Source organism: Schistocerca serialis, chromosome 12 (genome assembly GCF_023864345.2).
Source record: "Schistocerca serialis cubense isolate TAMUIC-IGC-003099 chromosome 12, iqSchSeri2.2, whole genome shotgun sequence".
NCBI classification, from domain to species: Eukaryota; Metazoa; Arthropoda; class Insecta; order Orthoptera; family Acrididae; genus Schistocerca; species Schistocerca serialis.
Window position 1 is genome coordinate 16,597,738 of NC_064649.1, and position 26,596 is coordinate 16,624,333.

Below are 26,596 nucleotides of genomic sequence, written 5' to 3' on the forward strand. Positions count from 1 at the left end.
AGAGTACTTTTCCGTTCAGTGTTTCCCGTCATGTCTTGGCTGAATGTGGTATGTTACGTATGTGATCAAATCACCAGATGGGTCTTAACAGGCTGCTCAATGTGGGAACAGACACCTTTCGTAGCAGACCACTTTGGTAACAGACACTACTGATTTTTACAGCAGCTGTCAACATACAGACCGGCGCTGACCATGTTAACTGCTAGTTGCAAGTCAGACATGACGTGAACTTCAGTTCTGCTTTTTGGGTTGCTGCTTTCACTGGGTCTACCACAGTGAAGTCCACACTCTCCGCCTTTAATACCATTGAGGTATCATTGTGAGGAGAAAGACGCATCGGTCTTTTTTTGCTCCTGATATTAATATCTTCACCTGCCTCGGAAGCTGTTAATCTTCTTCACCTCATTTCCACACTGCTGACTATGTGGCTTCCCTTCTCCTCTTACCAAGCAGTTAGCTATTACAAATAGAAAGGGTCTTCCCCACACTGCTTCAGTCCTGCATACCTCAAATGTTGTTCTTTCTCTGTAATCACTCTTCCCCTCATTTGTTAATCGTGGTTTATAGAAGTGTTTGTGTCTTTGAATGTTTTGATTTTATGTGCTTTGGTTATTTTAAAAAAAAAAAAAAAAATTTGAAATTTTGGTGTACCCTTATACCTACGTTGATTTTCACAAGCCGTTTAATGCTGTTCTTCCTGTTGGATAATGTTTCTATCGCACTCGAATTTCTGTTTTCTTGTGACCAAAGAATAAAATTCTACTTTCTTACTGTGTTCATTACTGGTTCCATTTTGTAGTATTATATTTCATAAGCAGCTAGTCTCGAGTGACTTTATTTTCTTAGTATTTTTGTTTATGCTCATTTCCATCTTGAGCATTCTGTCTATTTATGCAGTTTTTTTTTTTTTTGTAGTGTTTTAATTTTGTGGCTATTGAGAGCACTTTAATGGTTATGTATTCTTAGTGATCTTTGTGTTTTTGTTAGTTTAATCTGTTGTGCCACATAAATTTCTTGTTGAGGTTATATTTATGATTTCTTCCAATTATTTAAAGTTTTCAGAGATTTTAATTTTCTGTTGTACTAGTATTATGTTATTTGAGTGGTGGGTGTCCTTTTTTAAGGAATTCAAAGACCGATTTTTGTGCTATTTCCTCTAGTGATTTAACCAATGCCATGTTTACTGAATGTTGTTGGACAAGATAGCAAGTCAGTCAGTGAACGCAAGGCAGTTTAAATTTAAATTGTTGTCTTTGGGTCTTCCAGTTTCAACATTCTTCAGCTTAATCTTTTACCATTTTCTCAGTATATATAGTTCAACACAGTTGAACAGCATTTGTGACAGCCAATCTCCCTGTGTTTCAGTGAACTGCTCACGAAATTTTGTTCTAAGCATGACTGATTTGTGTTAAGGTGAGTTCTGTAAAGTTGACTATTTTTGAGTGCAGTCTGAAGTTTCTAGAGATTTTGTATATTGAAGGTCTATGGACACAGTTCCATCCTTTCTTAAAATCTACAAATGTTCTTGCAAGGGGATTGGTTTCCTTTAATGTGCCATGAGTAATTTTAAAATAACGATTTCCTGTGCACAACTTTTCCGGGGTTTGTAGCCTCCCCATTACCCACCTGTTTCAAGCACAGTGCAACCTGTCAAGTTTGACTGATGAGTGTGTCAGTGATGCAGGTATTTGTCAGTATTGTGTTATCAGTACTATGACTATGACACCATAAAACCACTTGCTTCTCAGCTGTCAAAGTGTTAAGACATCCCTGTAGGAAAATATGGTTTTTCACTGGGGGATGTAAATATGGAATGTGCAATGCATAAAAAGAAATTGCCATTGCCCGTTTATTGGCTTTGTGGTACAGGCTAGTTTGCTGCCACAAACCTCATGTAAAGAAGTAGCACGGATGGTGTTGTCAGTAGTGGCTGCAGAATGGCAGCGTTGTGAACATCAGTATACTAAGTTTCCTCGAGTGTCCCATTCCTGGATGGAGTCTGGAAAGAATGACTGCCAGAACGCTTTGGTGTTTTAGCCTGCACTACAATCATCTACGGTCTTGTGCTCTAGTGTTTCATTGAGAATTTCTCCTCAGAGTGACTTGATCCACTACTTCCATTGGTAGTAAGCAATAAGGCACACCAGAAACAAAGTTAGGAAAATCTTAAAGTAATGTTCAGCAGAGTGAGAACTAATTGTAACTGTGTTTTAGCTTTATGGTCTCTGTGAAGCTATGTGTAGGAAGCTTATTAGCTTTTGTAGGTTCCAAACTGGAAGGTGTAAATTGAATTTTGTAGGTGTAGTTGCATTCTGATGAAATACTAGGCATTTGTCATGGTATATCTGTCGATTCTATATTACATGTTCCCACCTGACAGCCAGGCCAGAAATAGTTCACACTGCACTTTGTTTACACACACACACACACACACACACACACACACACACACACACACACGCAGTGATTTTGCTAAATGGGACAATTTGCAGGAAACAATCCCTCAGAGGATAAGGCACAAAAGCGTTCAAATGACCATAAATACACCTCAAGGAAGTTACACCTGCTTCAAGGTGGAGACAAAAAGCCTTCAGCAGTGTAGCTTTCAATGACTGAAAACATATGTAGTGCTCATCATGCAATCCCCAGTGTCAACAGAAAGTCTTGGTTTTTTTCCGTTACGAACAAAATTCTTTTTGTATATATGCAGACTGAAGTTGTGATTGAAAACTTGTACAAAGAATGGGATTCAAACCTGGGTGTGTCTCACTAGGGACATGCGCTAACTGCTTTGCCATCCTGGCACAGTGGCTTTGCACAACTATGTGGACTACCCTGGCGTGCCTCCCTCTTCATTCCAAATTCCCATTCGCATCTCAGCCCACTGAATTCTAACAGCATTGTAGAGGCTCTCGAACTGTATTGGAACAGTGCCTCAGCACTGGACGTCTGAGGAGGGAGGTGTCCTTGGGTAGTCTGTGCAGTTGTGCAAACCACTGTGCCAAGGTGATACATTGGTTCGTGCATCTGCCTAGTGAGCAGGTGACCCAGGTATGAATCCCGGCCTAAGTACAATCTTTCGTTCATTGCTTCAGTCTGCATATATGCATAGAAGCTTGAAGTTTGGAAAGGTCTCTAGAACATAAAATTTAATCTGTTTAAAAAGGTGTTTTTAAAATGGAGTTTACATACCCTTTGAATTGAGCAGTCTCAAATTAGTCTAGTGTGATATTCACTTCAAAGAATGATATGTATTAACATTGAAAGTAAAATCTTTGTTTGCCACAGCTTCATTTCCTGATGTGCGCTGTCTCATATATCGTCCAGACCCATGCTGTATGCTACTGCCGTGCAGTAGTGCTGCTCAATTGCTGCTGGAGTACTGTCCCTATTAATAACATGTCACTGAACTAGACTAAATTGGGCCTGCTCTACTAAAGGGGCATGTAAAATTCTGCTTTTTTTAAAGTGGAAACTGACAATTTCTGTTGAGAGTGAGAGTCGCAGGGAACATATGATGAAAAATATTTGTTTGGGCCGACTCATTCTACACATTACAAAAGTGAAACAGAAAAATCTTGTGAAAAACCAGGAAAAAATCTGCCTGGCGACTCTTAAAAAGGGACACTCTGTATAATGGGAAATCCGGGATGGTTAAAAAAAAAAAAAAGCGTGCGCGCGCGTGCCAACACAAACACACACACACACACACACACACACACACACACACACACACACACACACACACAGAGAGAGAGAGAGAGCTGTTAAGTTGGTGCAACTCTTCCTTATTTCAAATATCATTACTCATTGTATTTCAATGAAGATTCCTTTCATGAAGGAATCTATGGAACATGATGCATCAGTCAACTATGGAACACATTAAGCCTAAAACTATTCTCGCCACCTCTTTTGTCCAGCCCATAATATTTCTGTCTTTCTGAGTGGACTTCTTATTGCCACCACGTATTGTTCTCTGTTTGTATTGATGCATTGTGATTTCACTAATGGTTTTTCTGTTATCAGATTATCATGTACCATCAACATTTATAAACTGTTGTTTCCTTAATCCGCTATGAACTGTATTGTTAATGTTATGTGGCTGAGATTCTGATTGGCAGATTTTTAAAGAATTCCCATTTTGTGCCATAAACTCATTGTGCACAATTTTTATGTAAAACATGGAAATACATTAGCATTTATTGAAGAAATTAGGTTTTGCATCATGCTGTGAAATATCTTGTGGTGGTACAGTTCTTGTCCAAACAAGGTAGCCATATTGGAATGTTCATGTGTGGAGATACTGTTAAACAGGAGAGACTTAAGCCTCCATGCACTCATCCGGAACTGATAGTGTCTCAGTGTAATGTAAACTATTGACTGCATCAGAGTAGCAGGTGCTCGATCTTATCAGTGACGCACAATGGGAGGGTGGTGTGGGCAATACTCACATAGCAGCCTTATCTTCAGAGAAGAGACTGATAAATGCTTGACTGGCTTGTGTGTTCTTCCTCTACGGCTGGTGTTCACTTTGCCACTTCAGTGGTGGGAGTTGTGGAGGGGGAAACAAAACTCTGGTGTAATTGACGCACAGCTAGAGTAAACTTGCATCATAGATGCTGCTGTTCCTATGTACATAGGTGGAAACTGCATTGGTATGCTTTTTCAGTAGATGTTGTTTTGTTGTTTATATTGATGCTGGTTGTGATCAAAACAAAGGAGTTACTGCTGCAAAAGAATGCAGGGTTGTTTGATGGGGGTGGTATGTTTGTGATTATTTTGTAACGACACTAGAAAGAATAACTTACTTACTTTCTAATATTCAACTGCTAGTCAATCGAGATAGTTTTGATTATCATATATAAGATGTATTTAGAACTCTAGGAGCTCAATCTTTAGGGGCCTGCATGCAGTTGGACAACTTCAGTAGGTTTTACTAAACAGTTTCTGTGGTGTCCTTAGGTTTCAGTGAACAGTTTCTGTAGAAACAGCTCCATAATCAGCAGGGCTTGGTATGACACTCACACTTGATGGTGTGTAACTGCAATAACTGATTCTGGCCGTCTTGTTTCTGTTTTAGAACATTTCTCAGATGCTTCCGTGAAATGTTTCAACACCAATGTTAACAACTGCTGTGTTACTGTATATGTATTTTCAAGAGAATTCCAATGCCATTAACATTCCACTCTATTACAAAAGCTCAGTTGATGAAAGAATTAAGTGTAACAAAAATGGCATATTGTCATTTGCTGAAAATGTTCAATATTGTGAGGTGTTCAAAAAGTAAAAAAGGTTTTAGTCTTGCGCAACTGACACTGGATATGTCTCTTTATATTGGATTTGTTGTTCTGTAATGATTTCACAAATTCTGATCACGTAAATTAAATTGTGCAGATCTTTTATTAGTGCATTAAGGAAAAAGCTGGGTAAAGAAAAGCTGTAATCTTTTCATCTGACTGCGTACTTAATTTTATTATGAGCAGCACCAGTAAAGTTTGTTTTGTTATGCTTCCTTACATTTTACATGCTTTGAATCATTATATTTTTGTTTGTGTGTATAAGAGTTTGTTACAGATGAAATATTACTGTATTACATTTTGTCAAAGAAGTCACTGACAAAGGTGGGAATATGGTACTGATGCAGCATTTATAATTATCTCTTCCAATAGCTTGTATTTACCCTCTTAATTATTTGGAACTTGGTACGCTGCCCACAGTATTTGGACTTTTTAGAAGTAGCATTGAGGTACTTGTTCCTGAAAGAAACTTGTTTGAAATGCATTGTGGAACATGTAAAGAATGCTTTATTTTTCATCCCTGTAGTTTTGTTGGATTTGGTAATTTGAAATTTTGTTTTGAATTAGTGCTTATCTGTTTCTGTTCTGTATATTGTTTTGTTTGTTTTTTAGTTATGTCTGTTGTTTCCCTGTCTTGATTTCAGTTGTGAGTACTTTGCTTGCTCCCCCCAGTAGTATGTTGTTCTAACGCACTTGGCAGTCTAGCAAGAGCGTGTGGATACAATGACAAACACTCAGGTAAGTGCTGTATTATTTCTTCTCTTCTCCAGTGGCAAACTTTGAGCCACTTATTTCATTACTGTATATTAATATCAACTTAAACACAAGATGGCGTGGGTGTGGGAAATTTTCTGTTACTTTAAACTATACATGTATATACATATGGTTATCAAAATAATGGAAATATTCTAGGTTCTTCTTGCACAGCTTGACATGTTAACAACTGCACTCACTAATTAGTTAGCAGCTTACTTGGTTGTCAGGAAGCCCTTCACACAGTGTAATTACCTCTGTTTGAAATGGATGAGTCCATTTTTAGGGTTCTGTACCTCAAATGATAAAAATAGAATTTTATAGGATCACTTTATTATCCATCTGTCTGTCCAATTGTTAAAACCTCTTTTTCTCAGAAGCATGTTGATGTATCAAATTGAAAATTGACGCATACTAAGAACTATGGTCCTTTGGCAGTGTAATAAATTTAAGCTTCTAAGTCAGTGCATTTGAAAGGTACTGCCACTGATGTCACACATTTTGATACTCGCAAATCCTCTCATCAAAACTTATTGCGTACTTCTGTTTGATGTAGTATCAAGCAGATTGGAAGAAGCAAGTTTTCACAGTATAAGTAAAGGAGAAAAATCAGAAAATTGTTAATTTGTAATTATATTACATGAAAAAAAAAATTATTTGTTATCAGACTCCTAAAGTAAATTCAAAACAGTTCATGAAAGCCTTGGGTTTCGTGAAACAAACATCTTGCCAGTATCAAATGTTAGTAAAAGGCAAAAATCATAAAGATTCTAGATTCCAGGGGTGGATGAACTGCCTATATAATTAATTAAATTTTTATGGGACCGTCAGAGCACAAGTCCTATTCACTCCTGGCTAATTTGTTTCTTTACAGCCCAGGAAGAGTTATAGGTCCTTTGCTGTTCATATCTGATATAAAAGATTTACGAGACAATCTGAGCAGCCCTCTTGGATTTTTTACAGATAATGCTGCCTCTTTGCAGTCTCGTAAAGTTGTCATAAAATCAAAGTGAATTGCAAGATGATTTAGACACGACATCTGCATGGCGCTAAAAGCGGCATTTGACCGTAACCCTTCCAGTACCGAGTATTTTTTGTTACACTGAGTACCATTGGGGTCTTTAGTGACCCCAACAGAATTTATTTTTTATTAAGGATAGTTTTAATAATGGTAGAATAAAATCACATTCCTTATTTCTTCCACAATCTAAAACATGATTTCAGTGACATTACATTAAATTAAAATGCATATTTTTTTTTTAAATTATTTACTTCTGTAAAATTTACAAATGATTCTCATGAAACTACAAACATTTTTGATTAAGTTCCAAATTGACATTTATGATGCATTACACTTACAGCAATAAATTGCAGAGTGGTTTTTACACACAAAATATCCACATTCTGAACATTTATCAGTGAATTTTCTATCCTCAGACCTTTTACAGAATGGACACCTTCCTGCTTTTTTTTTTTTTGATGGAAGTATTGGGGAAATAATTTCTTCCAACGAGCTGCTTTCCTAATTCTATGAGAAATGCCCGTCTCTTGTAGTTGGTCCTTTCTGCCCAGTCTTGTGTAAGATGTAGCCATATGATGAATGCGTTCAGTGCACTGATATCAATCATGTTGTAAAATAACTCCATTGGCCACCTTCTGCTCACCCTCTTTGTAGTGTACATTCTAACAGGCCTGTCCATGGTATCTACTCCTGATTTTGTTTTATTATAATCCAGAATCATTACTGGCTTGCATTCTTCACAATCTTCCACTTCTTCCTTGAATGCACTGTACTGAGCAAAGTTACAACTTTTCCCAACAATTGAAGCATGCTCTTGGAATCCAAAAATAGATGAATATTTGACTCGACCTTTGATCTGAGTGAATGCTTGCGGTATTTCTCCTTTATTTTTTCTAATTGTTCCTAAGAGTGTGAGACTGATTTTCAGAAGTTCTCTCGCCAAACTAAGGCTAGTGAAAAAATTGTCAGTTGTTACATTTCTGCCACTGTTTTCCAAGCCTTTCACCATATCTAAAGCAACTCTCTTGCCTTGACCAACTTCACGAGATTTGTTTTCTTGTCAACCAGTGTATACTTGGAGATTGAGAATGTAAGACGTTGCACTATCACATACAGTCCATAATTTAAACCCATATTTTCCTGGTTTTGAAAGAATATATTGCCGAAATGGACATCTACCATGAAATGCCACAAGTTGTTCATCAATTGTTACATTGCTGAGAACCATATGCTTCTTGAAATGTGTGTATCCACATTTCAAATATTTCTCTAATGGGAGCCAGCTTGTCAGGAGTTGTAACGTCTCACATCTGCGTCATCAAATCGGATTCACCTTGAAATTTGCGTAAAGCGATATCTAGCCTTTGCTTCACTAAAAATGGGTCTACCATCCTCTTTGTTCCACAGATGTGTAACTGCTTCATTATGGGCCTTGTAGGATCAAGACACCGATAAAGCACTTCAGTTCAATGGCATCCACTGGTTTCCATTTACTACCGTAAACAAGACTACCATCTTTGTTAGTCCACTTTAGAATTACGTCAACAATGTTTCTTCTAAGAAACAACTGAAAAGCTGATTCTATGGGGTCTACATTTTTCACTGCGAATTTTGTTGGACCTGGCTTTACTCGCATTATGTTCCATCTCTCTTCTCTTCCACAAGCTCTTCTCAACTCGTGTTTGTGCCACAATTCTTCTTTGTTTTTAGACCTACACAAAATAAAAAATACAAAGGGTATATCTTGGCGCTAGACCATAACGCACATTTACAAAAATACAACGTGTACATACATATAATAGTCAGAAATATGTGTTACTTCCTGTTCAGGCTGGACATCTGCGCTGTCCAAATCTTCTTTTGAACTTCCGTCAGATTGAGGAATATTCTCTTCTAAGACGTCAATTTCTTCATCGCTGCGTCAGACATCAGAAACTATATCGCTGATATCACTATTTGATTCTCCAGATAGAGGATTATCCTGCAGTAATATTTCAAGTACTTCGTCTTCGGAAAGGTGACGAGACATTTTACACTAAATGCAACACACACAATAGTAGTCTCCCCTTGTATGGAACAAACAACTGTCGGCTTATAAAGTGTTGGCAACAATCACACGTTACAACAATATTTACGAGAATAAAGCAAAGGAAATACAGCAGCAGTTATGGATTGAATGCAGCATTATTGGGTAATAATACCGCAAGAGAAAAATGGGGTCGCATTTAACCCCAATGCTATTCAGTGGTTCTCTCTTGATTTTATGCAAAACTAAATATTTTCAAAAAGTTATATTAATATATTACGAACCCATTACTTAACTCAGGAAAAGTCCGAATTTTTCATAATTTTTAGGAATAGGAAGTAAGGTATATTTTACAGATAATTACAGCCTGGGGTCATTATAGACCCCACGGTATTAGAAGGGTTAAACAATAAAAAATGTTACGTCCTCCACATGAAAACAAAAAAATTAAGTTTTGGTTTCACAATAAATAACACAAATTTGTTGTAGATTCAACTAAATACCTTGGGAGTACAGTACCAGACCATTGAAATTAAAACCATCCCATAGAAAATGTTGTAGGAAAGTTAAATAAAGCAGGTGTTTTATTGGCAGAATACTAAGAAGATTCAGTAGGTTACTAAGAGAATTCTGAAACTAACTGATACATTATCTTCTGGATTATAAGTGTGTAGTATGAGATCCTTACCAGATAGGATTGATGGAAGACATTGAAAAGGGGAGCAGCCCATTCCCATTTTGTGTTATAGCAAAATAGGGAAGTGAGTGTCATGAATATAGTAAGGGAGTGGGGTTGGCAGTCATTAAAACAGGCATTTTTTGTTGCCTCAATATCTTTTTACACTATCTTAATCACCAACTTTCTTCTCTAAATGCCAAAATGCTTTGTTAATGCTTGCCTACCGAGAGAGAAGCGACCTTTGTAATTGGAGAATGCAGAGCCCTCAGAAAGATTCGTGAGTTTAAAGGCCGAGATATAGTCTGGATGTGAACCAATGAACCCCATGCAAAGCACTTGAGTGTGAATTGCAGAATAATTGTGTAGATGTAGATTACAGTGAAGGAGGTTTGTTATTTTATTACGAGGTTGGCAGTGTAACAGACTGGAAGGGATGTTTTTAAGTCCATTGGTACATAAAAAGAAACAAATTCTAAGACTGACCCTTTATCTTTTAGCGGAATATATACCTGTGCAGAGTCATTGTGCCTCCAGTGCTATTGACACATACATATTGAGCCAAGAGGAGAGGTACATGCTTTGAGGACGGACAGTATTGGTGATTCTGAAGGGAAAAAGAAGAAGAAGAAGAAGAAGAAGAAGAAGAAGAAGAAGAAGAAATTAACATTTGACATTTTCTTAATCATATTCAACATACAGCTCTTTGAAAATCACGGGCATCAGTCACATGTCCTTCACCGACACTCACTTGCGAATAAAAAAGTGACATTGGGCTCTGTAGTGTTGTCTTTACTGACCATAGGTTATTTTTCTGAAGCCACGCATTTTTCCCCACGTACACATTCACTTGGTGTGCCCACAGTGTCCAGCAGGAGGGTTCCAGTACATCTTCACAGCAGTTGATATGTACAACAGTTGGGCTGGTGCTACTCCGGTTATTTACATTTCAACGGAAACAACAAAGCGCATTGCAGATGATGGTTAATTTTTTGAATGTCTTTTGTGAAGAAATGTGCAGATTAAACAAAACTTTAGATCACAATGTTTTTTACTATCACTTGCATCTGTCCTGTTCCCTATTGTTTCCATCAGTCTCCTTGGAAACTGTTAAGAACATGACATGTTCATATGATAATTTTTTGCCCAGAATCGCTAATACTATTATCCCTCAAACCACGTACATTTCCTCCTGGCTTTGTGAATTGTTTTGTGAATTGTGTTTTATTCATCTCATGATGCACATTTACAATCTGTTTGGTTTGCGTACAGGAGACATGTCAGAAATTTATAAGACAGTTCCAATGATTTTTACATTAATAAATAATGGCACTGTAATAAATAATAACACTATAAGGATATTTCTTGAAATGTGTAACACATTGTCTCCAGCTCAAATTTCCAGTTTGCCCTGCACGAATTCATCGACTGAGTAATAACACTTCAGTGTCGGTACGTCACATAGCTTTGTTTTAAGTTAACCTAAATTCATCTGCATCAACTTGTTCCCTTTTAATTTATTACAAATTTTCATTCCCATGTATTAAGGTCCGTGGGCATACAGTCTGAGGCAGCGGCTGGGGAGCATAAATTTTTCTTTGTTTCTAGTTATCATGTGAATGGACAAAATGATTTCCCTTGAATAATTCACGTCTGGTGTACAAAAATATAATAATCTCATATATGTATAAGGATGGCAGAGTTAATATTTTAAGTTTCCTAAATAATAGTTGACATGGTACTTTGTGATTTGCAGTGCACATATTTCAAATGATTTTTTCTGCAGTTTTAGTATCCGCACTGTGTTTGTCGAGGTACACCAAGAAACAATACCATACCTAATAATGGATTCAAAGTAGCTTGTATATGCGACTTTTCATGTGTCCATGTCAGTTGCAGTTGATAATATTTACTTTGCAGATGCAAAGCTGCTCAGTTTGTTCGCCAGGTATTCAATTTGTGCCTGCCAGCTCAAATTTTTATCTACATTTAAACCTAAGAATTTGACTTAGTCAGCTTCCATACCTTGATTGTTGTGTACAATCTTAATCTGCTCACATTTTGACTGTTTGGGTTTGAACTGCATCACATGAGACTTACATATGTTTAGATTCAATCACCCCATATGTGCGACAGGAGCTGAGCGTACCAAGAGTGCTAACATTGGATGTATAAGTTTCAAGGTTTTCTTAGTAAATGCACACTGTGTTTGGAGAGTTGATACGCAAGTCCATCTTTCTCTCTCTTTCTTTGCATGAAAGAACAACAAATGCAAAAAGTACAGTTCACATGAATAGGAAAGGTGCACCAAAACTTGAAGCCAAACTACAAAGAGATGAGATAGAATTTAGGTCAACAGACACTATGATGACTTTGAAATGGCACGATGAAAGAGATGTATGTATGTATGTTGATGACCTACATACTATACAGATGCAATGAAATTGGCCGTGAAAATGGACTGAAAAACTGATACTGAAAAATGTAAAACAAAATGTGTAGTCTTACAGTGAGTCTATGGGTGCAGTGGACAAATAAGACACACTGCTTAGCTCAAAGCAGTGTGTTAGCAAACTGCTGAAATGCTACAAAAGAGTCTTTTCTTCTCTTAGATGTGTGCATGTTAAATTACCTCACTATTCACAAGATTCTTATGAGAAGGAAAACTTAAGCCACCAAAGTTAATCTCACAAGGGGACCATCAGACCTGTTAATCACAGATTTTAGTGAATCTTAGGTATGTCGTAGAGGGACCTTTCCTGAGAACCTGGTCAGTGGCCTTTCATGTGACAGCCCCCAGTTTCCGAGATAACTGATGTTTAAGTTTTATACGTGGCCCCTGAGGATGGTCATCATTTTTCAAATTTCATGTTTCTTCACTCACACCACCTGGTTTTTCTACTTTTGTTTTAATAAGAATTTTAAGACCTGCTTTGTTGAAAATGAACATAAGGAACCCATGCTGCAGAGCCTAGGAAACAGCGTCGTGTCACTCTGTGTTGTTTATTAGTGTTTATGCGTGTGTATTTAACTACTATTTAGTGCATTGAAATTTTACATTAACTTCACTCCTCCTTCCACCGTATCCTTTGCCACATTAAGATTTTATGTAGCCTCTTTGGTATTAAGGTGGGAAATGTTTGAATGACAAGAAAAAGGAATTGTATGTAAGAACTCTAAACCTATGTCTAACTACTTCATCATGTCCAGACTCATGACTGAAGTGAACTTGTCACCTCACTGCAGAGTGAAAATTTTATTCTGGAAATATCCCCCTTGCTGTGGCTAAGCCGTGTCTCCGCAATACCTTTCTTTCAGAAGTGCTAGTCTCACAAGTTTCACAGGAGACCTTGTGTGAAGTTCGGAAGGTAGGAGACGAGGTGCTGGCAGAAGTAAAGCTGTGAAGACGGGTTGTGTATTGTGCTCGGCTAACTCAGTTAGTTGAGAACTTGCCCAAGAAAACCAGAGGTACCAAGTTCGAGTCTTGGTCCAGCACACAATTTTAATGTGGCAGGAAGTTTCATATGAGTGCACACTCTGCAGCAGAGTGAAAAATTCATTCTATTTATTTCTCAGGGTAAAGTCACACAAATCAGGTTTCTACATTTTAGCAAGTTTTCCTAAGGTTAATTCAATAAGTTAATTAGTAAATTGTCAAAGTATGACTGAACAGGTCAGGAGATGCACTCACAGTGCCTATTTAAAGGTGCGAGAGAAATCAGTGGGAACCTTGCATTGATGGCTTCTTACCAGACAGAATGAGAAGAAAGAATTAATAAGTTTGTCATCACCCCAAGTGCTGGAAGAAGTGTTGTGTTTCTATGCTTTGTCAAGTTCCATTCTGCATACAGTGACCTTGTGGTCAACTCAAACCAGTATGTTGCATCACAGCTTCAGACCATATTCCTTCAGTCTGCTAATAAATGAAGGTAATCCCACTATTTTGATAACCATATATTGTGTTTATTTTTTGTTTAGTTATATAAACAATATTTTCAGTATACAATGGTCATTGAGTTAAACACAATGTTATCTTGTGAATATCTCTTTTGTGCCATGAATAAGTACTTAATTGTAAATAGTCTTCACGGGTTTACCACCGGATCCTGCGCAAATTCCTCAATATTTCCTCAGAGCAACTGTCCAACATCTTCAGGTGGTTCAGCCTTGCCAGTGGCTAGGTATGTAATGCACTACGGCATTGTGTAGGATGATGACAGCTCGTGGCCTACCGTTGCTTCAAGGAAATAGTGTGGAATTTGCACAAGGTTATCTGGTGGCAAACCCGTGAAGACTATTTACAACATATCCATCGGGAAAGCTTGAAGACTCACAAGTACTGAATTGTTTACCAGATCTGTTTAAGACGTATTGAAGAAGCTGAAATACGTTTATATTTAAGTGCAGATAATATGAATCTTATTTATAAAAGATTAAAATGTGTATTTTCAGGTAATAAACAAGTTTCTCATTTCATAAACTTGACTTCTCCTCAGTCAAGATATGTTTTGCCTCTACTTTACATGGATGTTGCCTAGTTGTAGTCTTCTCTTTATTTTGCTTACACTACGCCATTATAAGATATAGAAGACACTAGTTGTTGTTAGGAGTTGTACGCTTTTCTGTCAGCAGCCATTAAATTAACCTAACAAATAAAGCAATGATCTTCTGTTGGTCACAAATTAGATTTTCATCCATAAAGTAATTTCCCTGGGGGAAAAAAGATTGGGGGGATGGGGGGGGGGGGGGGTTGCACTGTGTGGTGTGTGTGTGTGTGTATTTTCAGTGCTGCTGAAAATACATGTCAGTGACCTTGCATTCCTGTATTCTAGACGCATAACGTGATCCATGATAATTTTCTTGAGTGGTTTGATATACATATCAGGAACTTCTTTAAATGTGTGATTTCAGCCTTATTGCATTAAAGCTTTTGAGATTAGATACCAGTTGCAACTAATGGGAAGACACTATTGAGCACTTAAAATTGGTCAACATGAAGTAATAACTTGGAAAACTGAACAGTATTTTGCTTTTAGTGCAGAGACCGATAACAACAAATGGAGTTGCTACATTTACAAACATTTTCTAGAAACCCAATCCCCACTGCCCCAACACATCATGTTGCTGAGCAGTTGCCACTTGCTTGCTGAATACAATCTTCACACTTGCAGATGTTGATCTAATTTTCCTGATGCTAATGTGTTATCAGGCTCTTTATCTGCTGAAAGTGGACATGTAAGAGTCTGCTCTTCACATTATGATGGTCTTTCACTGTTAACTGTTATCACTAGTTGTAATTTTTCCCTGTTGTCCCCCATATCATAATGTTCCTCTTCTTAAATTAATTTACAGGGAGAAAAATCTCTCTCTCTCTCTCTCTCTCTCTCTCTCTCTCTCTCTCTCTCTCTCTCTCTCTCTCTCTCTCTCTCTCTCTCGTCAGTTCTTGTTAAGGAGCAAAGGAGCATTAATATGTGCCAACACAACTTGGCATTAGATTACTTTTTCCTTATTATGTCTTCAGAGTTACTGCAGTGACAGGTTAAAGGTGGCATAATATTATTACTGAACAAATAACTTGCCTGGTGTAAGAGAATGCCACATGCACAAATTTTGTCGTGGCAGGTGCTAACTCACTGCAAAGATAGAGATGCTAATGAACTTTGAAATCAATGTCCTACTCTCTAGATTCTCTCTTCCAAATTCATCAGTCAGTAAAGGGCATGCATGAGAATACTGGAATCCGTATCTTCTTTCATGTTGTCCCATATAAATCCATGAGACACTGTATCTCCATCTGCAGCAGGGCATAATTATGACAAGTCTGTGCAAGTGGATGAAGAGAGGAACTACAATTTGTCTTCTTTCATTACTGTTAATGTCATACTCGGAGTGATTATAGAGGCCAGATAGTACTTCTACTGTAACAAGATACCAGAAACATTAGAAACTTTTTCTTCTCTTTTTTCATTTATTTATTTTTTACTAAGCATTTGCCTTAAAGGCAGTTTTCATTAGCTAAGTCTTTTAAATAGATTTTTTAATTCTCTTTAACTTTCCATCAGACAGTTTGACTTCCCAGGAATTAATGTTTTCTAAACAGTGATGTATCATACATATGAACTGCAGGAACAAAATGTGGGGTAGCTTGGGTATTTCTCAAAGCCTTGTAAACCTCTTACGGAGTCATTGGACCCATTTTCTGAGCCCGCATCTCGTGGTCGTGCGGTAGCGTTCTCGCTTCCCACGCCCAGGTTCCCGGGTTTGATTCCCGGCGGGGTCAGGGATTTTCTCTGCCTCGTGATGGCTGGGTGTTGTGTGCAGTCCTTAGGTTAGTTAGGTTTAAGTAGTTCTAAGTTCTAGGGGACTGATGACCATAGATGTTAAGTCCCATAGTGCTCAGAGCCATTTGAACCCATTTCCTGTGATGTCTCTGATCTACATCTACATCTACATTTATACTCCGCAAGCCACCCAACGGTGTGTGGCGGAGGGCACTTTACGTGCCACTGTCATTACCTCCCTTTCCTGTTCTAGTCGCGTATGGTTCACGGGAAGAACGACTGTCTGAAAGCCTCTGTGCGCGCTCTGATCTCTCTAATTTTACATTCGTGATCTCCTCGGGAGGTATAAGTAGGGGGAACCAATATATTCGATACCTCATCCAGAAACGCACCCTCTCGAAACCTGGCGAGCAAGCTACACCGCAATGCAGAGCGCCTCTCTTGCAGAGTCTGCCACTTGAGTTTATTAAACATCTCTGTAACGCTATCACGGTTACCAAATAACCCTGTGATGAAACGCGCCTCTCTTCTTTGGATCTTCTCTACCTCCTCCGTCAAACTGATCTGATACGGATCCCACACTGATGAGCAATACTCAAGTATAGGTCGAACGAGTGTTGTAAGCCACCTCCTTTGTTGATGGACTACATTTTCTAAAGACTCTCCCAATGAATCTCAACCTGGTACCCGCCTTACCAACAATTAATTTTATATGATCATTCCACTTCAAATCGTTACGCATGCATACTCCCAGATATTTTACAGAAGTAACTGCTACCAGTGTTTGTTCCGCTATCATATAATCATACAATAAAGGATCCTTCTTTTTATGTATTCGCAATACATTACATTTGTCTATGTTAAGGGTCAGTTGCCACTCCCTGCACCAAGTGCCTATCCGCTGCAGATCTTCCTGCATTTTGCTACAATTTTCTAATGCTGCAACTTCTCTGTATACTACAGCATCATCCGCGAAAAGCCGCATGGAACTTCCGACACTATCTACTAGGTCATTTATATATATTGTGAAAAGCAATGGTCCCGTAACACTCCCCTGTGGCACGCCAGAGGTTAGTTTAACGTCTGTAGACGTCTCTCCATTGATAACAACATGCTGTGTTCTGTTTGCTAAAAACTCTTCAATCCAGCCACACAGCTGGTCTGATATTCCGTAGGCTCTTACTTTGTTTATCAGGCGACAGTGCGGAACTGTATCGAACAATTGTACAATTTCGTTTTCGCAATGTGTAGCTGGAATCATCCCAAGCAAATACTGCTCATCCAATGCCCAGTGTTGGCAGAAAGCGACAGTTTGTTTCCCACTAGAATCAATTTTTTTAAAAGTGGAATTTAATGTGATGTCCGATAGGGTGATCCCAAATTAAAAAATGTTCAAACGTGTGTGAAATCTTATGGGACTTAACTGCTAAGGTCATCAGTCCCTAAGCTTACACACTACTTAACCTAAATTATCCTAAGGACAAACACACACACCCATGCCCGAGGGAGGACTTGAACCTCCGCCAGGACCAGCCGCACAGTCCAAGACTGTAGCACCTTAGACCGCTCGGCTAATCCTGCGCGGCGATCCCAAATTAGCTTAGTGTGATTTTGTTCCCAAATTAGCTTAGTGTGATTTTGTTTTATTCATATGTATTAACAGGGAGAGTGAAACATGAAGAATAACCAATATTCCAACAGTGGCAGCACCACCTCTACTGTCTTGCAACAGTGCTGCTCAGTTGCTGCTGGAGTACTGGTTATTCTATGTGTTTTACTGTCCCTATTAGTACATATTGATAAAACAAATATCACATGAGGTGATGGCTCTATAAGTGACCATGTGAAATTCCACTTTAAAAATCTTTTTGTTTGTAGCGGTGAACAAATCGACGCTTTCTTTTGATGCTGGGTGCAGTATGAAAGATTTGATGAGTGTAATTTGTTTTGGCTCGCTTCATCTACACTTAAACAAAATAGCAAATTTCTTCCAAAATCCAAAACACCACTGAAAATACACTTGTTGGTTCTTAGGATGTGAAAAAGTCTATAAAATGTGGGCTGTAAAATACATACCTCAGGAGCTGTGAGCACTTCTTCATCTTCAGTACTGTGAAACAGATCTCATCTACTGCAAGCTCTTGGCATTCCACATATCAAGAGGTGGTAATATGGACCAAAGCAAGACAAACTGTTCATCCTTGTTATTCTGAAACAAATTTTTTTCGTAACAAATGCTCATAGCACTTAAGGTAGGCATTTTAGAGCCCTTATTTACTGGACATTTTTGTCTGTACTACCTACCACCTCTCAAAATATGGAATTGGGTGTTTTTTTAATACTTGAGCAGGAGGAGGGGGGGGGGGTGGGGGGGGGGGTTGATTTTATTGAAAATTGCTTCAGCAATCAAGACTATAAATTAAGAGCTGTGTGGTGCAACAGAAAACTGATCTGTCTGATTGTTTGAAGTTACCAAAATCCCTTACACCACATTAGCAGTTGCCAGTTAAAACCTACTTTACCAATTCATTCATTTGCATTATTAAGATACTGTAAAAGTCTCTTTCATTCGCAGGAAGAATATAAAAAGGATTACAGAAAATAACAATTTCCATTTATATATTTTTTTCTTTCTCTGACAGCTCAATGTAATTTACACTGTATCCTAGGATGAAGAGACTTTTTATTAGTTATCTGGAGCAAGTAATGGGCACCAAAATCCTAGAAATGCATGAAATAAAATATATATTATTGTGACTCCAAAGGCAATTAAACCTTTGATGTTCATTCATTTGAGGCAAAAGTAATTAGCCTTAGGGAGAACAGAGATGCAAGGAGCAAATGAAAGTTGGTTGCCCAGTATAGCAGTACGTATTGGGCTGCCTGTTGGTGGTGAGGTGCTATGCCTGCCCGGGCCATTGGCCCTGCTTCCTGTCCCTCAGTTTACTGAGTTGCTCCAATTCCCTCTCATCAAGGCTCTGCCCTGCTCTCCCCTCTCCCCTCTTACCTACAGCATTGTACTGTATTCGAGCCGTGGAACCCATTTGCTGTCTACATTTCATTCACTGAGACAAAGTACTCAAATGCTGTGAAACAATGTGTTCCTCCCTCTCCCACCTCAGCTACTGTTTTCTTTCTTTCTTTCTTTTTTTAATACATAAAATGTTGTTGTGCAAATTTTAATAAATAAGAGGACTGAGAACTTGAACTGTGGCAGATAGGCAGAGCAAATGTGTAGCAATATTCCACCCAGATTTGTTCTCAGTACATCTGCAGGAAAGTCAGCAGTAAAAGAAAATTTTAAGTCTTTTTTTATTTAGTTTTATTTATTTACATTTTCCTTGTGTGGAGCCATCAAAATGATAGCTTTCGCAACAGTCAGAAATAATAGTATTACAATTATTGCAACAATTGTTGCATCTTATATAAATTTTATACCCTTAGTACTTTACAGCTGTTATACTACCGGTTCATATAGTAAGCAGTATAATAAAATTCATCAAATGAATATAAACATTACCCTATGAGAAAAGATTTTAATTTACTTCAAAATAATTCCCCTTTCATGTTCTTGGAGAGTTTGGTAGTTTGTCCATCAATCAGGTGGATAGACTGACAAAAATTGCTTTATCCTGTTTCATATCATGGACAGTGAAACTGTGTTTGAGGACACACCTGACAAAAACTGTTTTTTTTTCCATTTTTAAACGTCTTTTCTTATGTGATATGCATTATAAATCACCATTATCATGTATATAAAAATATTTTGTGGTTAGAGAAAATTTCACTTTTGAATAAAAGTTTTAGACAGGTCTCTGTTTTAGTTTCATAGCCAAAAATATACTTTTCTGGGGGGTTCGGGAAGGGGTAAAGGAAAATAAGAACAGAGTTCCAGCCTGGAATTCTTCATTAAGAGACTAGTCCTTTCATAACCATATGAAGAAACCCTATTTAAGTGATGCTGAAAAATCTGAGGAAATTTATGAATAGATCTCATTCTTGTAGTGTCTTCCCCCTGTACCCGATGTTTTCTCCAAATAAGTATAGGTTTTTAAGATCCTACCAAGCATAATATATGCCACAAGTTTAAGAAATTTCACCTGATGATGTAGAGAGCTGCTTTTATGTCCTTTGCTAAAAAATCATTTCAACATTCCGACCAGCTGTGGTTTCGTGGTGTGCGGAGCTCCAAGTTCCGCCACGTGTACGGAGCCCCGGCGAAACGCGAGCACTGCTACGAAAACATCAAGATAACGAAAAATGCACACGATGGCCATTTCTGCGCAGTCAACCCGAAATTTGTCGCCGTCGTTACGGAGGTTGCAGGTGGGGGCACTTTTGTTGTGCTGCCAATTTCTGAGGTGAGTGGCAGTTTACACACAACATTTTTGTTACAGTCTGTTGCTTCTTTTATTGCAGCATGTAAGTTGAAAAGGAAATTTATTTTAATAATATACACAGCCTGACAAAGAAAGTGAAGCACCTAGATGGGAATGAGAAAACGAAATGAAATTTCACAAATTAAGAGGGTACGAGATGTTATTTCACCGATAACAAAATAGTCAAATTTTCAAATGACTTAGCAGTATGAGCCCACTTACCAATATGACATTGCATCCCCTCTAGCCATGAATGTGTGAATTAATTCACTTGGGAAGGGTGTCATAAAAAGATTGTAGCCTCTCCCGAGGCTAGCTGACACACAACTGTCATAACGGGTCCTCGATATCCCAGATACTGGCACTGACGGAGTCTACATCTGAACTGGTCCCATACATGTTCTATCGGGCACAGATCTGGGGATTGTGTTGGCCGTGGAAGTGCCTCACCGTCTCGCAGACAACTCGGAGAGGTCGTGCCGTGTGTAGATGGGCATAGTCCTGTTGAAAAATGATCCTACGATATTGTTCCATGAGGGGTAACGCACAAGGATGCAGGACTTGTACAACATATCACTGTGCAGTCAGAGTTCTCCGAATCACTACTGGCCCTGACCTGAATCCGTACCTGATTGTTCCCCACTCTGTGATGCCAGGACTAACACTGCAGTGCATCTCAAGACATTGCAAGAATGGAATCGTCCCAGATCGCTGCCAACAATCTTCATCTAGGTTAATTCAGAACTGTGATTCATTACTGAACACGATGCGACACCATTTGTTAGCAGTCCGTGCTTCCCAGTCGCAACACCACTCCAAACACAACCATTTGTGTTAGTGGTGGCCTACTCGTGGGATAGTAATTCCATAGTCCGGTGGCTGTTACTAGTCTGACCAATTGTATGAAATGACACAGAATGTTGCATGGAGTCCATTACTTCTTCACAGATGTGAAGAGTTTACGATGTACACGATGCACAATATGGCGGTCCTGCCTTTCTGGTGATCAGATTTGGTCAGGTGGAACACTGACAAGTATGACTACTGTCACATTCCCATGCAGTTTAACTTTGTCTTACTGTCACATCCAAGTGCCTTTAATGCTCTTTTTCCCAGACTAGGGAAGGTGAGTCAGGCCCAGGTCAAATCTGCCCCTCGGAGCAACAGTGTGGGTCGGTGAGCCGACCAGCCTGGACATAGCTTTTAGGCGGTATCCCACATTTCACTAAGTGAATACCAGACTGGTGCCCACGTCCTCCCTCTGATACACCTTATGGAAACCTTTAGAAAACGTCGTCTCACTTTCACATAGGATCAATTTCAGACACAGTCAGATAGGATATACATATTATGTCCTATGGGTTGAATAAGTGACTGATGGTCTTTGATATGTAGCTTCTTCAAATTGCCAACGGCGTTGACCCAGTGGTAACACGGATTCCCGTCAGATCACCGAAGTTAAGCGCTGTCAGGCTGAGCTAGCACTTGGATGGGTGACCATCCGGTCTGCCGAACGCTGATGGCAAGCGGGGTGCACTCAGCCCTTGTGAGGCAAACTGAGGAGCTACTTGATTGAGAAGTAGTGGCTCCCGTCTCGGAAACTGACATACGGCCGGGAGAGTGGTGTGCTGACCACATGCCCCTCCATATCCGCATCCAGTGACGCCTATGAGCTGAGGATGACTTGACGGCTGGTCAGTAGTGTTGGCCCTTCATGGCCTGTTCGGGAGGAGTTAAATTCTTAATCAGCAGTAGCAGCAGTAGTATGTCCAAATGCCCCACAAGTCTGATGAGTGCACAATTTAACCAGTTGGACAAGTGACAATCCACAGTGAGGCCTCTTTCTAACTCTGTCGGGTGCTGATAACGCTGTCTCACAAGAGTATGAGCAATCCCTGTGTTCTGTGCTGTAAGGAGTCAACATCTGACGCTGTTCACAGCCCTTGTATACCCTACGGCCCTGGTAATGGCACTAAACACGAACAGCCCTAGTGCACTCTGGTGGCCATTTTTTCCATTCCAGAGAATTGTGATTTCGATCATTTACGTACCCAAAGTTACGTGTCCAAAGTTACATTGACACTCAACTATGTCTTCTGGGTAATTCGCTTTTTTTTGTCTGGCAGTGTATAATGATAAAATAATTGAAAGTTTCTTCAAATGTTTGAAATTCTTAATAATAAAGAACTACTGCCTTCAGCCACAAATCGTGATTTTATTAAAATGGACAATGCATTTCAAGCCCTGGAGGCTTATCTTCAGATGCTTTGACAGTCTACATCAACTTTACTTTTTGTTTAAACGAAATGTGAAGTTGACGTAGACTGAAGATAAGCCACCGGGGCTCGAAATGCATCACACATTTTAATGAAATCGTGATTTGTGGCTGAAGGTGGTTGCTCTTTGTTATTACCAAAGTAATACAGTCACTGCAACACTGTAAACAATGGATAAAATTAAGTTTGAAATTCTGACAAGGCCAACAAAAAGTTTCATTAGAGTTGACTTTGTTTGACAGCTATTTTTAGGCGGCCTGCCCAAAAATTTGCCCTATCTGCTCATTTCCAGATACAGTCTAGAGGGAGCTTCTGACCGCATTAATCTGTGGTGTCAGTTTGTGATGAAGGTGGCTCCATGTGCATCCTTCCTACCCCTCATCAGTCATTCGTATCCTTTGATACCATTCTGCATTGGGCCCTGTCTTGCATTAATGCAATAAGTGAATACTCACAGTTGTCTTATAATAAGTTAACCTCAGATGTGTTATAAAAACTAATTTCCTTAAATATACCATCTGTGCTTACATTTTGACGTTAATTCTCCACATAGTTGTGACCCAAATTCAAACATCTGTCGTACTGTGACACTAGCTTCTTTATCTCATCATCAAAGAATGGTGCCACCTGGTGCTTCAGCAAATTGCTGAGAGAATCCTTATGGTAATTTTTTGGTTGCGCCTCTTTATTGGGATAAATATGAGTTGCATGGTGCCATGTCTAGACTATAGGGAGAATCTTTAAAAATCTCACAACCAAAAAGACTTTTTTCCTTCATTAATCAAATGAAGAAAAAACAAGTCTTTTTGGCTGCGAGATTTTCGCAGATCCTCCCTATAGTCTAGTATGAGGTCAACCATTATCGTGAAGGAGGGTGATTCCTTTCGTAATCATACTGCACTGTTTGTTTTGGATTGACTTTCAGAGATTTGTAAGTGTCTCAATACATCTATGATACCACAGTGTTCCCATGTGTTACACTCATTAAATCTGTTGTCAAAATTTCCCCCTCTTCATGGCAATGCTTAAGGAGCATTTAGGCCAAACTCACTCTTCCAGTTTTGCGTGAAGATCGGTTTACATTTTGGTAGCCATTATGCGCGTAACTTAAGGTAACCTAACCTTTCTATGACAGTGTTAAAGAAGGTTGTCCTTGAAATATGAGGCACGCCTTCAGAAAGATCAGAAGTTATTAGCCGATAACTAATGCATACAAATTCACAAACAGAATACTCAGGTTTATCAATTTCGTCTGAATGTCTCCCTAGACCACTTTCATTAAGCTCAACTGTGCACTCCACCTTGAATTATCTGCACCACTCCCTTGCAACACGATCACTCGTAGTCACACACCCTTATATGACACAATTGATGACAAATCTCTACAGCATTGTCTCCCGCTTACATGAAGCGATTGGCATAAATACTTCGCAGCTGGCAGGAGACACAATACACTATCCATTTCAATTGCATGCTGATTACACAGTGATGCAGTGTGACCTTCAAAGTCTCCTTTCCCAATCATGCATCTGCTACATAGCTACAAACATTTGTTTATTTTTAATAGCCCAGTGCTGCTGCGTGTATCTGCTCTTCCCATCAAACTTGAATAATCACTTCCGCACATTCTACTCTTCATCTGCACCTTCCAGTGCCTTAACAGGTGATTCAATAATCTCTCCCTTTTTTTCCATAATGCTTTGCCAAGGATGTCTTGCTAATGGCTTGCTCCACAATGAGAGAAATTCCTCTGACTGCTCTCTTTGACCTAAGTTATTGCACATATGTGGTTCCGTGACTACCATGGTCCAAACTATAACGAGGCAACACTGGTATTTTTTATTTCTTCACCACGTACTATATGGTAGCTTACAGACAACAGATTTAAGCACAGTAAAAGAAAAAAAAGTAGAACAACTCTTACTTCCTGTGGATATATTCTATTTTTAATGAGTATGTATTAAAACTGCTCTCTCTATTCTTCATCACCTGAGAATAATTTCTTTCTAGTGTTTGCTGAATGATCTTTTTGGCAGTATGTCATATCTTGCAGGAAATTCTGCAGGTTTTCCAAAGACTTTTCCCTTTCACTGTTCATAGATAGAGGGTGTAAATTCTTTAATTCAAAACACATTTCTGGAAAGAATGTGATATATTGTTTAATATTAGATCACGGTTGTTTGTTTCCTGCAATCATACCAGCAGAATTTAATCATATTAAGTGAAAGTATATGGCTGAAAGTTTTTGACTGTGTAAAATAACTGAAAAAAATTGAGGATTTGACAACTATGGTGGTAATAAGTGGTTGGTGATCAGAAGGTATTGTTGTTTCTGACTGTTCCATGTAATCAGTTTCTCATGGACTGTGTTTGCAGAAATTGAATTATTTAGATAATTTTTTTTATTGATCCATTTCATCTACAGCTGCACAATGTGCAAGAGATATTTGGATTTTTTTTGTTAATATTAACAGTTTTACATATAATATACCTTTGTACATGACACGCATTAATATATCAATTAATGATAAATCAGCACATTTCAGTTTTTAGTTATTATTTCGTTATCAAGTAAATGTACAGTGGCAAACTTCAACAGCATATTTTGTCACATTCTTGTTTGCACTTGTGTATGTTTTTGCAACAGTAACAGATTGATTGTTCAACAGTGTCTTCAGAATGACAGGATCAGTGAAAAACATTGTAATTACAACCTGAATATTTTTTCTGGCTCCATTTTTATTCAGTGTCAAATACTTATGCAGGCATCAAAAAGCAGACTGCTATCACAGTTTGCCGGCTTAACATGACGTTAATGTGCAGAAAGTTTTAATCAGTGAAATTCGTACACACTGTGATTCAGGTACAAATATGAGGAAGTGTCACTGAAAACCTTAATTTTTTTTAAGTTTTCATTTTTTGAACAAAAGTGGAACACAAATGTGTTGCCATCCTTTATTGTGACACAAATGTGTCATTTTTTGACATAGTCTCCCTGTTGTTAAACACAGATCCTGCAGCATGTAGGAACTGCATTGACTCCTCTGAAGAAGAAGAAGAAAGAAAAAAAAAATAAAAATCTTCCATTGATGTGCATGGGCACTTGTACAGAGCCTGATACACTTCTTCATTGTAATGAAATTTCTTTCCTCCCATCCCTTCTTGGAATGGTCTAAACATGTGGTAAACATTTGATGCAGTTATGGCAGAGTATCAGACTGCAGGCTGTCGATGGCTGCAAGTGTTGCATGGGTGTTATGGGGCAGAGCATTGTCATGTTGCAAAAAGTCAGAAATCCATGTCGCTTTGATCTTATCACTGTCCAAAACTGATTTTTTAACATATTGGATTATAACATGCTGGTGATGGTGCATCACCTAATGTTCAGAGACAGCACCTCATTTATCCCAAAAGAGTCAGTGATACCTTCTGTGTGGATGACTGCACCCAGAAATTTTTGGATTTTGGTGATGAGAAATAGCACCATTCCTTGCTTGCACTTTTCAATTTGGGTTTGTGGAAGTATACCAAAGTTTCATCTCCTGTAACAATTCTCATGAAGGAGATGTCACCTTCTGATTCAAAGTGTCACAAAAGTTCTTCACAGATGTCAATGTGTTGCCTTTTCACTTCCGTAGTGAGCTACTATTTCAGACCCTTTGCGAAACTTAAGTGTTTTCTGAATAATGTGATATGCTGAGCCATGACTAATGGTCAGATTTGTGGCTACTTCATCCACCATCATACAGTGATTTGCCATCACAATGGCTTCAACTGCTGCAGTAGACTCTGGTGTCACAATTTAGTGTGCCTAACCTGGCCACTGAACGTTTGTCACAGAAGTCACGCCATTTCCAAACTTTCTACTCGATTTGTACACTTGCTGC

General features: G+C 38.6%; 1 protein-coding gene across 3 annotated transcripts in view; it reads left to right on the forward strand.

Annotated features, from left to right (window-relative positions):
* The window catches only part of LOC126428056 (coronin-2B-like), a 126,030-nt gene that overhangs the window by 19,887 nt on the left and 79,547 nt on the right, over positions 1-26,596 (forward strand). For 2 of the 3 annotated variants that reach the window (XM_050089930.1, XM_050089931.1), the window contains exon 2: positions 20,218-20,415. In XM_050089930.1, coding sequence (XP_049945887.1) covers positions 20,218-20,415 — 198 coding nt within the window. Of the gene's footprint in view, positions 1-5,941; positions 6,036-20,217; positions 20,416-26,596 lie in introns of all 3 variants that reach the window. The other variant, XM_050089932.1, reaches the window with a different exon arrangement.